The sequence below is a fragment of the Anomaloglossus baeobatrachus genome, chromosome 12, assembly GCF_048569485.1.
Source record: "Anomaloglossus baeobatrachus isolate aAnoBae1 chromosome 12, aAnoBae1.hap1, whole genome shotgun sequence".
In the NCBI taxonomy this organism is placed as follows: Eukaryota; Metazoa; Chordata; class Amphibia; order Anura; family Aromobatidae; genus Anomaloglossus; species Anomaloglossus baeobatrachus.
In genome coordinates, this window is record NC_134364.1 from 86,420,103 (window position 1) to 86,432,943 (window position 12,841).

General features: G+C 42.3%; 1 protein-coding gene across 2 annotated transcripts in view; it reads left to right on the forward strand.

Moving 5' to 3' along the window:
- The window catches only part of AKAP6 (A-kinase anchoring protein 6), a 460,428-nt gene that overhangs the window by 425,826 nt on the left and 21,761 nt on the right, over window positions 1-12,841 (forward strand). For both annotated transcript variants that reach the window (XM_075329663.1, XM_075329664.1), the window contains exon 11: window positions 616-831. In XM_075329663.1, the coding sequence (XP_075185778.1) occupies window positions 616-831 (216 nt within the window). The remainder of the gene's footprint in view (window positions 1-615; window positions 832-12,841) is intronic.

Consider the following 12,841-nt stretch of genomic DNA (forward strand, 5'->3'; position numbering starts at 1 on the left):
TAAAGCCAATAATAACTGGCAATTGCCAGCATATTACTGGGAGCTTAAATAGGATGTGGTATTGCTCTATTAGCCATAATAGGAAAAGCTAAATACTAGCGCTGAGTGAATCTGCCAAAATTCAAATTTGGCAGTTAGCTCAACTTTGGCCAGCAGATTGGATTTGCTTTGAACAGAGCTCTGTGAGATGTTTAGAGCTTGGGCTATTTTTTCATAACCGAACCCTGCTTAACATTTCTCCATAACTTTATCCCTGACCTGTCTGGTGTGTTACGTGGTTTGTACATCACATAAAATCCCAATAACATAAATTTAAGTTTGTGGGTGTCAAGATAAAAAATGGGGACAAGTTTACGGGCTATGTATATACAATATTTTCTGTATTACTTGAGATGAGAGGAGTGTGGATGTTCTCCATGATTTTTTGGCAGCTGTTTAATGACTGATTTGTGTTAGCATTTATTACATAGAAATATGATTTAGTATCAATATTGATGGTCTCTCTTAATGCCTGGCACAAATATGACCCCCAGAAAGCCCTCATTTATTATTGATTCTATTTCCCAACCCTTTCCTATCATTGTCTCTCTTGTCCTCTGCTACATTTTTCTGCAGAGATCTCTTTCTGAAGCCCTGTCAAGCTGCGTCCCTCATCCTGTGCTTTCACCTGGAAGTGGGAATCTAGTGCAGCAGTTGGATCAGAGAGTCAAAGAGCTGAAATCATGGCTCAGAGATACCGAGTTAGCATTGTATAACTCCAGTCTGAGAGTAGGAAAAGAAGAGAATCATAGAGGAAAAGAAATTCTCCAGCGAGAGCTGCACCAGTTCCAGGTAAGCCACTAACTGTCCCTCACCTTCACATCCAAGTTGTAATTAACTTTTGTCCCTGTATTTGTACAACTTTATTGTAGGATTAATCAAAAAACAAAATTGATTATCTTTTTCAATGTATTAGACTTACCATGTTTTCCATGTACTCAGATTCAGTTATCTACTGAGAAGTAAGTGCAGCGCCCACACTCTGTTTCTGTCCACGCCGCAGCATCTCACTGAGAGAGACATCATGAGAATTTAGCTATAGATGCAGGGTAAGTGACAGCAGCGTTGACCCACAGCTTTTATTGCCGCCCTTAAACGAGTTATCATCTTGGCGACAGTGCTGGTGTCACTCGCTTTGCTTCTATCGCTGCTCCCTGATGACGATTCATTTGAATGCGGTTACAGAAGCAGTGAGAAGATGCTACTGCCACTCACCCTACTCCTATGGCCAATGTCTCATGACATTTTTCACAGTGAGATAGTGAGGCAGGGACAGAAACAGAGAGCGAGCGCTGCACTTACCTCTCTCTCCCACAGCTTCTATCACCACAGATCCAGGACATCTTCAGAGGGCGGCAATGAAAAAAGCTGTGGTAAGTGACCACAGTATCGCCCCCTGATCACATCCTGTTCCTGAAGGGTTGATAGAAACCGCGGAGAAGTGAGTGCAGATTTTTTTGACTTTGAGCAAAATTCATGACCCATATGCACCATTTGGAAAAAAAAATCATAATCGAAAACCACATGACAAGAAAATAAAGTGGCCTAAACCCCCCTGGAAATGATGAATTGGGGCCTAAATGCATATCTGATGACAAATGGTGACGATGGTTATAAATCATTTAGAGCTGAACGATGTGTAATTCAGCTAAGAAAGATTAAACTGGACAATAGTATTTTTCACCCTAAGAAGCTTTGTAAGTACAATACTTAACATTTTCTGCAGAAATTATTATTTATCAATAATTATATTTTTAGTCAGTTTCTTTCAGTCCCATCAGTCTCACACAGTTTAAACAGTCTTATCAGTTTAATGAATAATGCTTATTTATAGGTATTTGTATAGCTATTAGGCTTTATTCACACTAGTATCAAGGCTTTTATAAACGAGCCATGACAGATCCCAGGACATTTAGAAGGACGCTAATTTATGAGTAGATTTTTCGAGTTCCGCCTTTCATCATGGAACCCCCAAAAATAACAACCATGTTAACCCTTTTTTTTTTTCTTTTTTATAATTTAGAATAATAAACAATAGTACAGTAATACGTTATCACAGCAAATTATGACACAAAAGTGTCACCAACATAATGATCAACAACACAGATATTAAATAATGTTAGAGAGGAGAACAATTTCCTATATCTTAGATGTCTAGGAGAATCCGCTACCACCTTCTGCATTGCCCAAGTGTCAGGGTAAGTGATGCTGACAGGCACGATAAGAGATCGATATTCTCACTATAATTAGTAATAAAGTCTTGGTGCTCGGGTCACAGGGCCATTGAGCCCTGTACTAGCGGAAGCCCCTGCCAGTTTTCTGCATTGAGCAGTATGTCTGTAGCATCCAAATGCCCTTGATGCATTTTTACTTTACAAAGGTCTCACTGTACGGGTGATTAAAGGGGACAATATCACATCGATCACATAACATTTCAAACTTACTTTTATTGAATTGAGATGTATTCAAATCCAAAACCACTAGTTAGACTTTAGTGATGAAACACATTATTCTTGAGTTTCCTTGAACAGAAAGACATACTGTACATACTAAGGAGGAGAATGAGGTATTGGTGATGGGGCCGGTAAGGGAGGGTCCAGCCCTCGTTGGTTCCATCTCCTCTATGACTGCATGGTGATAACCTGTGCGGTACCGTGGTCCAAGGGAGTGAGAACTGCCATGGAAATTGTATGGATGGTGAAACAAATCCAATGGCCGCAAAACTAAGCACCACTATTACATACTTTTACAGTACCAGAAAGACCTAAAGTAACGCAAAATGTTTATAAACATAGAGATACAGTATGTGCACACGATGTTAATCAGGTGCATGAGCTCAACGAGTTAGGGAGTTTCGAAAGTGGAAGGCATTGAGTAAATGCCATTCTATTTTTGGTTTTGGTATTTTTTTTTTCAATATTTTTGGGGCAACTGGTGTGTTCGGCCATTTTTTAATGCCATTCAACAATTAAGAAACCACTAGCGGCTTTACAAGCAAACACACTGCCAAAATGCTCATAATGACATCAAAACGTCTTCCCAGCATCTTCTGAGGCTTCCTATTGACTTTGATTATAAGGCTGAGTCCACACGGGGATTAGTGAGAGCCCTCGCATGATACTCGTCTCATACTCGGTAACCGGTAACCGAGTGTCATGCAACCGTGGTCCAATTGTGTGATTAGACCAAAGTTGCGGAGGGGAGAGCAAGCGCAATTACTCACCGTATGTGCTGACCCTAAAGTATAGAGTGAAATCAGGGTAGAAAATGCCTGAAGAATGGTCAGATCTCTTGTTTTAATCACTTGGCATCTTTGGAATCCTGAAACAGTTATAAGACTCTAAAATGCCAGAACATATGAACACCATGTCGTTTTTACACTGAAATCCATATGTTCATACTTTTGGACATTTAGACAACGCTTTTCAAGTGTTTTTGCAGCAGAATCTTCCTGAAAAAGACGTTGTGTGCTCATAATCTAAGGTTCGCATCACTCCTTGTCCATAAAGAGGTAACCACAAGACTCCAGTGGATCCAGTTGAGTGCTGTGTATGAAAAGGGCAATCAACGCACCTCGAAAACAAGGACAACACGGCCAACAGGAAAGCCAATATAGTAGGAAGGGATGGAATAAAATCAATGATGTTTACCGTATGTATATAACTAGTTTTAAAATAAGGGGTATTACATATCAAACATGGAGGACAACAAGAGAACCATCCAGTTACATGTTTGGCGCATTTGTGGCCCTCAGTTGTATCATGGGTGGTCGGGCATACATCACACCTGAAACCACATTTTTAACAGACATACGAAAAATGATTATAGGTCTACAAAATAAGATGTGTAAACCAAGTATATTAATATGTACTGGTATATATAATGTCTGTGTGCTGGAATTACTGGCTTTTTTGCTACGTGTTTTGGAGGCTTGGGGCTGAAAACTGAGCCCAATGACAGCTCATAATGGATTAATGCCATCCAGTTTCTGGCACCAAGTGATACGCTGTGCTGCCGACTACATTTGGTTGTGACCAAGTCCAGTCATTGAAGAAAAACAAACTAACTTACTAAAAACATGCAATATTTTCAATTAATTTCCAGTCCATTTCTTAAACAGTATTGTGTATCCTTAAATCATGAGGCCACATTCACACTTCATTCAGACCTTCCATGTATTTGTTCCGCTTTCAGAATGTCCAAAATGGATCCATTTCATAACTGATGCAGACCAAGCCCAGGGACCATGTCTGGATTCCATCATGATTCAATTTTTAGACCCCAAAAGGTCTGCATGATATTATTTCCTTCTGTTCTAAAAATGATACACCCAGATTGGCTCAAAATAATTAATGAGGCCCCACTGATTCCGTTTGTATCCGTTACGTAATGGATCCCTTTCGGACATTACCATAATTCTATTGGTCTGTTCCTCAAATGGAACAAACGGCAGGATGTCAGAACAGAAGTGTGACTAGAAAAATTGCCAACACTTCTTAATCTCATAGTCTGAACTGGTGCATACTGAACATGACATACAATATCCAAAATAGCAGTTGCACTCAAGTAAAGGGAAGGAGAAAAAACAAGAATGTAGATGGTGTATATTGGAATGTGAATATGCATTACTGCCAAGAAAACATGAAAAAAAAATTCTTTGAAAAATATGAGTTACTTAGCAAATAAAGGTGGCCAAATTTATTTGTGCCCAAATACCACGTCAAGGTGTAGCTCTCATCTGGGTCCTACTCTATTCTATTCTAGCCCATATAATAGTTCAGTTTGGACAAGAGAGGCATAGCAATTAGAGTAGGACCCAGATGAGAGCTACACCTTGACGTGGTATCTAGGCACAAGTAAATTTGGCCACCTTTATTTGCTAAGTAACTCATATTTTTCAAAGAATTTTTTTCATGTTTTCTTGGCAGTAATGCATATTCACATTCCAATGTTCACCATCTACCTTCTTGTTTTTACTCCTTCTCTTTACTTGATTGCAACTGCTATTTTGGAGAATGGAAGTGTGAACGTAACCTTACAGTCTTGCATTTGAAATCACTGTATTCACGTATCCACAGAGTAAATCTGAATTCCTAGTCCTTGGTCTGTCCTATGTTCCCGACCTTACACCATCCTGCTGGTAAAATGAAACCTTCTAGCTCTGCTATATTGTTTTTCCTCAGTAGATAGACTTCTAAATGTGCACTGTATTGGAGAAATTGCCCAGCAGCAAGCAAAGCACTTGGGAGAAATTGCTGTATTGATCTCTCCAAGGCATGATAAAACTTAGCTTTAAACCTGGTAAGAGCTCCTCTTTAATTTACACCATAGTTAACTAAGAGCTATATACAGTCTGCAGTCTCTGGTGAAAATCATGGCCACTCCATGATAACTTGAAGGGCTTTATGATATTAGGAAAAGTCAACATTTCTCAGAAACAGCGCCACTCTTCTTCAGGGGCTAAGCCAGTTGTCTGGAGGAACTCCCTTGTTTTAGGACTTTCCAGAAGACTAGGCAAAATTACCTACACTAACAACTGAACTGGACTTGGGTGGGGAGACTGACTATTAGTATGTATGGGGGGCTTCCTGACTCCCCCACAGATGATGTCAGGGTAGCATTGGGCAGGTTGAATGACAAAGTCCTGTCCTTTTGTTTTCCTAAAGGCTGGGGTCACTCAAAAGTATAAACTATCGGTCCCATCCTCATCCAGAAAAGTGGGACCATTTTTCTCACTTGTCACCCGTATGCTGTCTGTATACAATCCGTTTCTTTACTCAGCAGCTATTAATCTATTAATATTATATATTATGGACTGTATCAGCAAAAATAAGATGACAGTCTAATGGTCCAAATGGTATCCAATTTTTTTTCTCGCACTGCACCAATTTCAGAGTCAGATCTCAGCATGTTGTGATTATTTTTCTCATGCCGAGCACAGCTGAGAACAAACTGCAGATCTGCCCCTCCTCACTGATGACATTGGCCTCAGAGCAGTCCTTTTTTATCAGATTGCACTCGTCCGATTTATACCCTTGTATGAGCGAGGCCTATGAGAGAGACCACTACCGGAGGCATACCTCAGCCGCGTACTCTGCTCTTCCTTTTAAAGAGAACCTGTCATCAGATTTGGGGACTATAACCTGCAGCCACCACCACTGATATCTTATATACAGGATTCTAGAATACTGTATATAAGAGCCCAGGCCATGCTGTAGAACGTAATGAACACTTTTATAATATTTGCTTATGGGGCAGTCTGGTCTAATGAGCGTCGTTGATCTCCGGTCCGGCACCTCCTCTCTCTAGTCCGGTGCCTCTTCTTTGCTGATTTCCATCCTCCATCTACCCAGCCCAGTATGGATGATGCTTCTACATCATCCAAGTGGACAGTGTGGTTCTGTGCAGGTGCACTGTGATCTGTTCTGCTGTGTGCACATCAAAGTACTGTAATGTGTAGGAATGAGGAAAGGTTAAAGACCGCCCACGCATTTGCACTACAATACTTTGATCTGCCCTTAGCAGGGCAGATCACAGTGCGCCTGCACAGGATTTCAATTCCGGCTAGTGTGGATGACGTAGGACACGTCATACACACGGGCCTCAGAAGAAGGAGGATGGAGATTGCCGCAGAGAGGAGGCGCCGGATCGGAGAGAGAAGGTGATGGACTGAAGAGCAGCACCACCTATTGGACCGGACCGCCCCCTTTTAGGTAAGTATTATAAAAGTGATTTTTACATTCTACACAGCGGCCTGGGCTCTTATATACGGTATTCTGGAATGCTGTATATAAGGGCTCACTGGTGGTGGCTGCAGCTTACAGTCGCGAAATCTGGTGACAGATTCCCTTTAAGAACACATGCATGCTCAGGTAAACTAAGTGTGCATGTCTTTAGATATTAGGGAGAAAAACAGGCAGCCTAATGAGGATTCATCTCCCTGTTACGTAAAATGGATGGGAATGTAATTATCCTGGGAATAGCTGTGACTACGGACTCAGATTGGCTCATAGTCACCATGTCAGATGTTGGGCACACTGTAAACCGTGTGCTGATGCTGGTTTCTTGCAGCACAGCCTATTCCCATGCTCTCGGCTGGTTACCATCTGACGTGTGCACTTCCCTGGGTCCTTCTCTCCTGTGATCAGTGATTAGGGCCCTGCCATGTGCTTCATTATCAGCGAGCACTTTAATAGTGCCATTTAAAAGGCCATATTTCTGCCTACCTCATTGGGCCAGGGATGATACATGGTGATAATTGGCAGAGAGAGATGGCTCTCCGTGGCCTTTTAATCGGCCTATTTGTCAGACTCGGTGTCTGTGTAAGACGAGTCGTATTGATGGCTCCTCTTGGTTCTCCGGTAGCTGACACTTAACCCGTTCATTGCCACGCTCTCAGAATCAGCATGTCTGCATTGCTGGGAAACAAATAGGAATCCGCAGTTTGAACAAGAAAGGAAAGTCATATTCTGTTCTTCCCTCATTATTGGTTCTATTCTACAAATACTGGCACAGGCTTACAGGAGGTTATAGCCATGTATAGTGTGCAGAATATATAGCAAGGTGCAATTTTTTTTTACTAAGCACAAGTAACAGACATCAAGGCACAAACAGTTAAAGGAAAAATCGAAAAGAATATTGAAAGATGTTCATAAAATGCAGGAACACAGCATCAAAATAATGAGCGGTGTTTCTTCTACATTGGATTATGGCGCGTTCCACAATCCTACGTCCTGGACAATATTACAGCCGGGTAAAGCCGTAATATAAAGATATTTAGTCTGGAATCAGTGCTGTTGGTGACGTCCTTTCGAGGTTCTGGATTTCTTATCTGCCAGTGATTTTCTGTTGTCTTCAGGGAAAGCTACATCTTTCTTTATGCCCTGTAGCGGCTGCTGAGAACAGGGGAAATATAGGGAAACCTAAAGGGAACCTGTCATGATGACAATGGCATCTGATCTTCCGACAAGATGTCATACAGCCGGAGGAGCTCATCACATTGATAGATATTTTTGAGGGACTCATTTACGTGAAACTTGCATTTTATTCATTGATATTCCTGTTTTTTATACAAGAATGGGCCGTCCTACTCAGTGATTGACAGTCTGCCCTATATGATAACTGTCATGTAGCACCGCCCACTGGACTACTACGTACAAACACAGGGGGCTTTCAATTAATAAAATACAAATTATGCTGAATCTTTTCCAGCAAACCTACAAGTGCATCTCAATAAATTAGAATATCATCAAATAGTTAATTTATTTCAGTAATTCAATACAAAAAGGGAAACACATATATTATATAGAGTCATTACACACAGAGGGATCTATTCCTATATATTATAGAGAATCGTTACACACAGAGGGATCTATTCCTATATATTATATAGAGTCATTACACACAGAAGGATCTATTCCTATATGTTATATAGAGTCATTACACACAGAGGGATCTATTCCTATATATTATATAGAGTCATTACACACAGAAGGATCTATTCCTATATATTATATAAAGTAATTACACACAGAGGGATCTATTTCTATATATTATATAGTCATTACACACAGAGGTATCTATTTCTATGTATTATATAAAGTCATTACACACAGAGGGATCTATTCCTATATATTGTATTGAGTCATTACACACAGAGGGATCTATTTCTATAAATTATATAGCGTCATTACACACAGAGGGAACTATTCCTATATATTATATAGAGTCATTACACACAAAGTGATCTATTCCTATAGATTATATAGAGTCATTACACACAGAGGGATCTATTCCTATAGATTATATAGAGTCATTACACACAGAGGGATCTATTCCTATATATTATATAGAGTCATTACACACAGAGGGATCTATTTTTATATATTATATAGAGTCATTACACACAGAGGGATCTATTCCTATATATTATATAGAGTTATTACACACAGAGGGATCTATTCCTATATATTATATAGAGTCATTACACACAGAGTGATCTATTTCCAGTGTTTATTTCTGTTAATGTTGATGATTATGGCTTACAGCCAATGAAAACCCAAAAGTCATTATCTCAGAAAATTAGAATATTATATAAGATCAACTGAAAACATGATTTTAAGCTCAGAAATGTTGGCGCCTACTGAAAAGTCTGTACAGTAAATGCCTCAATACTCGGGGCTCCTTTTGCAAGAATTACTTCATCAATGCGGCGTGGCATGGAGGCGATCAGCTTGTGGCACTGCTGAGGTGTTATGGAAGCCCAGGTTGCTTTGATAGCAGCCTTCAGCTCGTCTGCATTGTTGGCTCTGGTGTCTCTCATAGATTCTCTATGGGGTTTAGGTCAGGCGAGTTTGCTGGCCAATCAAGCACAGTGATGCTGTGGTTAGTAAACCAGGTATTGGTACTTTTGGCAGTGTAAACAGGTGCCAAGTCCGGCTGGAAAATAAAAATTTCCATCTCCAAAAAGCTTGTCGGCAGAGGGAAGCATGAAGTGCTTTAAAATTTCTTGCGGATGCATTGACTTTGGTCTTGATAAAACACAGTGGAGCTACACCAGCAGATGACATGGCTCCCCAAACCATCACTGATTGTGGAGACTTCACACTAGACCTCAGCAGCTTGGATTGTGGCCTCCACTCTTCCTTCAGACTCTGGGACCGCGATTTCCAAATGAAATGCAAATTTACTTTCATCTGAAAATAACACCTTGGACCACTGAGCAACAGTCCAGTTCTTTTTCTCCTTAGCCCAGGTAAGACGCTTATGGCATTGTCTATAGCGGGCTTTACACACTACGAGATCGTTAATGATTTATCGTCGGGGTCACGTTGTTTGTGACGCACATCCAGCATCATTAATGATATCGCAGTGTGTGACACTTATGTGCGACCTAAAACGATTGCAAAAGCGGCCAAAATCGTTTGCCGCGGAGAGGTCGTCCTAAAGCAAAAAATCGTTCTCTTCTAATTAGCGATGTTGTTCCTTGTTCCTGCGGCAGCACACATCGCTATGTGCGACACCGCAGGAGCGAGGAACGTCTCTATACCTGCCTCCACCGCCAATGCGGAAGGAAGGAGGTGGGCGGGATGTTTACGTCCCGCTTATCTCCGCTCCCTCCGCTTCTATTGGACTGCTTCCTTGTGACGTCGCTGTGACGCCGCACGAACCGCCCCCTTAGAAAGGAGGCGGATCGCCGGCCAGAGCGGCGTCGCAGGACAGGTAAGTCCGTGTGACGGGGGTAAGCGAGGTTGTGCACGACGGGCAGCGATTTTCCCGTGTTGCACAATCAACGGGGGCGGATACAATCGCTTGCGATCTCGCTAGCGAGATCGCAGAGTGTAAAGCCCGCTTTTTGGTCATGAGTGGCTTGACACAAGGAATGCGTCAGTTGTAGCCCATGTTCTGGATACATCTGTGTGTGGTGGCTCTTGAAGCACTAGTTCACTCCTTGTCAATCTCCCCCAAATTTTTTAAAGGCTTTTTCTTAACAATCCTATCAAGGCTGTGTTTATCCCGGTTGTCTGTGCACTTTTTTCTACCACACATTTTCTTTCCACTCAACTTTCCAATAATATGCTTGGATACAGCAAAATGTGAACAGCCAGCTTCTTTAGCAATGACGTTTTGTGGCTTACCCTCCTTGTGGAGTGTGTCAATGACTGTCTTCTGGACACCTGTCAAGTCAGCAGTCTTTCCCAGGATTGTGAAGCCTACTGAACCAGACTAAGGGGCCATTTTAAACGCTTAGGAAGTCTTTGCAGGTGTTTTGTGGTCATTATTCTAATTTTCGGATAATGACTGCTGGGTTTTCATTGACTGTAAGCCATAATCATCAACATTAACAGAAATAAACACTTCAAATAGATCACACTGTGTAATGACTCTATAGAATATATGCATTCCCTTTTTGTATTGAATTTCTGAAATAAATTAACTTTTTTATAATATTCTGATTTATTGAGATGCACTTATATATAATTCTGATCAGCTTCTTTATACAATGCTGCCTGTATAACATGATAGGTTCCCTTTAACCCCATTACGACCGCGTTACGTTTTAAAACGGCACTAAAAAAGGGTACTTATTCCTTTCTGCCGTTTTAAAACGGCGGTCGGAAAAAAGGGTCTAGCGCCCCCCAGAGTCAGAAAATTTCCGGGGTCTCAGCTGCCGGGGGTAGCTGAGACCCTGGAGATCCTGATTCAGGACGGTTTTTCCGGTCCCCGCTCACCTGATGACCGGTATACACCGTACACCGATCATCAAGTTATAGTAAATGACCGCGCCGGTAAAAAATCATTTATCTCCCATCTGGCATGATCAAACATGCCAGATGGGAGATAAATCTTTTTCCCGGTTCCCTCCGGTCCCTCGGTATCCCCAAAGTGCCCCCCCCGACCCCCAACCCCCTCCCGAAAATCCAAGATGGCCGCGCGCATCGGAGAGCACAGCAGCGCGCCGGCCGCATTTACAGTGTTCCTATGGTTTCTGTCGTATGTGCCATAACACATACGACAGAAACCTGCTCCCCGGGCCCTGCCGGGTCCCCCCCTACCCCCCCCCTGGTGTCCCCCGGTGTCATACATACCGGAGCGCTGATCCCCCGCGGCCCCCTCCTCCGGCTCCTTCTCTGCAGACGCCGGTCACATGTGCCGAGCAGATGACAGCTTCCTGTGTTCAGGACGCTGGCTGCTGCTCAGCACTGTGCAGCTGTGACCCGGGGAGGGTGGGTGCAGCTTTTTGCACCCACTCTCCTCAAATGGAGGGTCTGCCCTCCTAGAAAATGGGGGATACGTTCCCTGAACGTGTCCCCCATATTCTAGAAGGTCCAGAGGCGACGTGGGACATCCAAATGGATTATAGTGGATTTTTTTTTTTCTTTTCAATAAATTGGTCAATCAGGGAATGTTTTTGGGGAGTGTTTTTTCAAATAAATTTTTTTTTGTTGTCAATTTTTTTTCTTATTACTGTCAATTAGTTATGTCGGGTGTCTGATAGACGCCGTGACATAACTAATTGCTGGGCTTGATGCCAGGTGACATTACACACCTGGTATCAACCCCATTCATTACCCCGTTAGCCAACGCACCAGGGCGCGGGATGAGCTGGGGCGAAGCGCCAGAATTGGCGCATCTAATGGATGCGCCACTTCTGGGGCGGCTGCGGCCTGCTATTTTTAGGCTGGGAAGAGTCCAATAACCATGGCTCTTCCCATCCTGAAAATACCAGACCCCAGCTGTCAGCTTCACCTTGGCTGGTGATCTAATTTGGGGGGACCCCACGTTTGTTTGTTTTTTTTAATTATTTATTTATAAATAATTAAAAAAAAAAAAACAGCTTGGGGAGCCCTCCAAATTGATCACCAGACAAGATGAAGCTGTCAGCTGTGGTTTGCAGGCTACAGCTGTCTGCTTTACCCTAGCTGGCTATCAAAAATAGGGGGGACCCCACGTCATTTATTTTAATTTTTTTTTTTTTTTTTTGGGCTAAATACAAGGCTAGGCATCCTTTAGTGTCACATGAAAGGCACTAAAGGGCGCCAGCTTAGAATATGCAGGGGGGTGGGACGTTATATATGTTTGACATCTATCCATTCATCCATTGTAGCATTTTACGCTGTGTGCCCACAATCAGGGTTTGCAGCGTTTTGGGCGCAGAGTGTTTTCCCTGCGTCCATAACGCTGCGTTGTGCAGTAGAAGCACAGTGGCAGGATTTTTAGAAATCCCGTGCCCACTGTGTTTCTTTTCTCCGCAGCATAAACCGACCTGTGGCGCAGCTTCCCGAGCCTCAGCATGTCAATT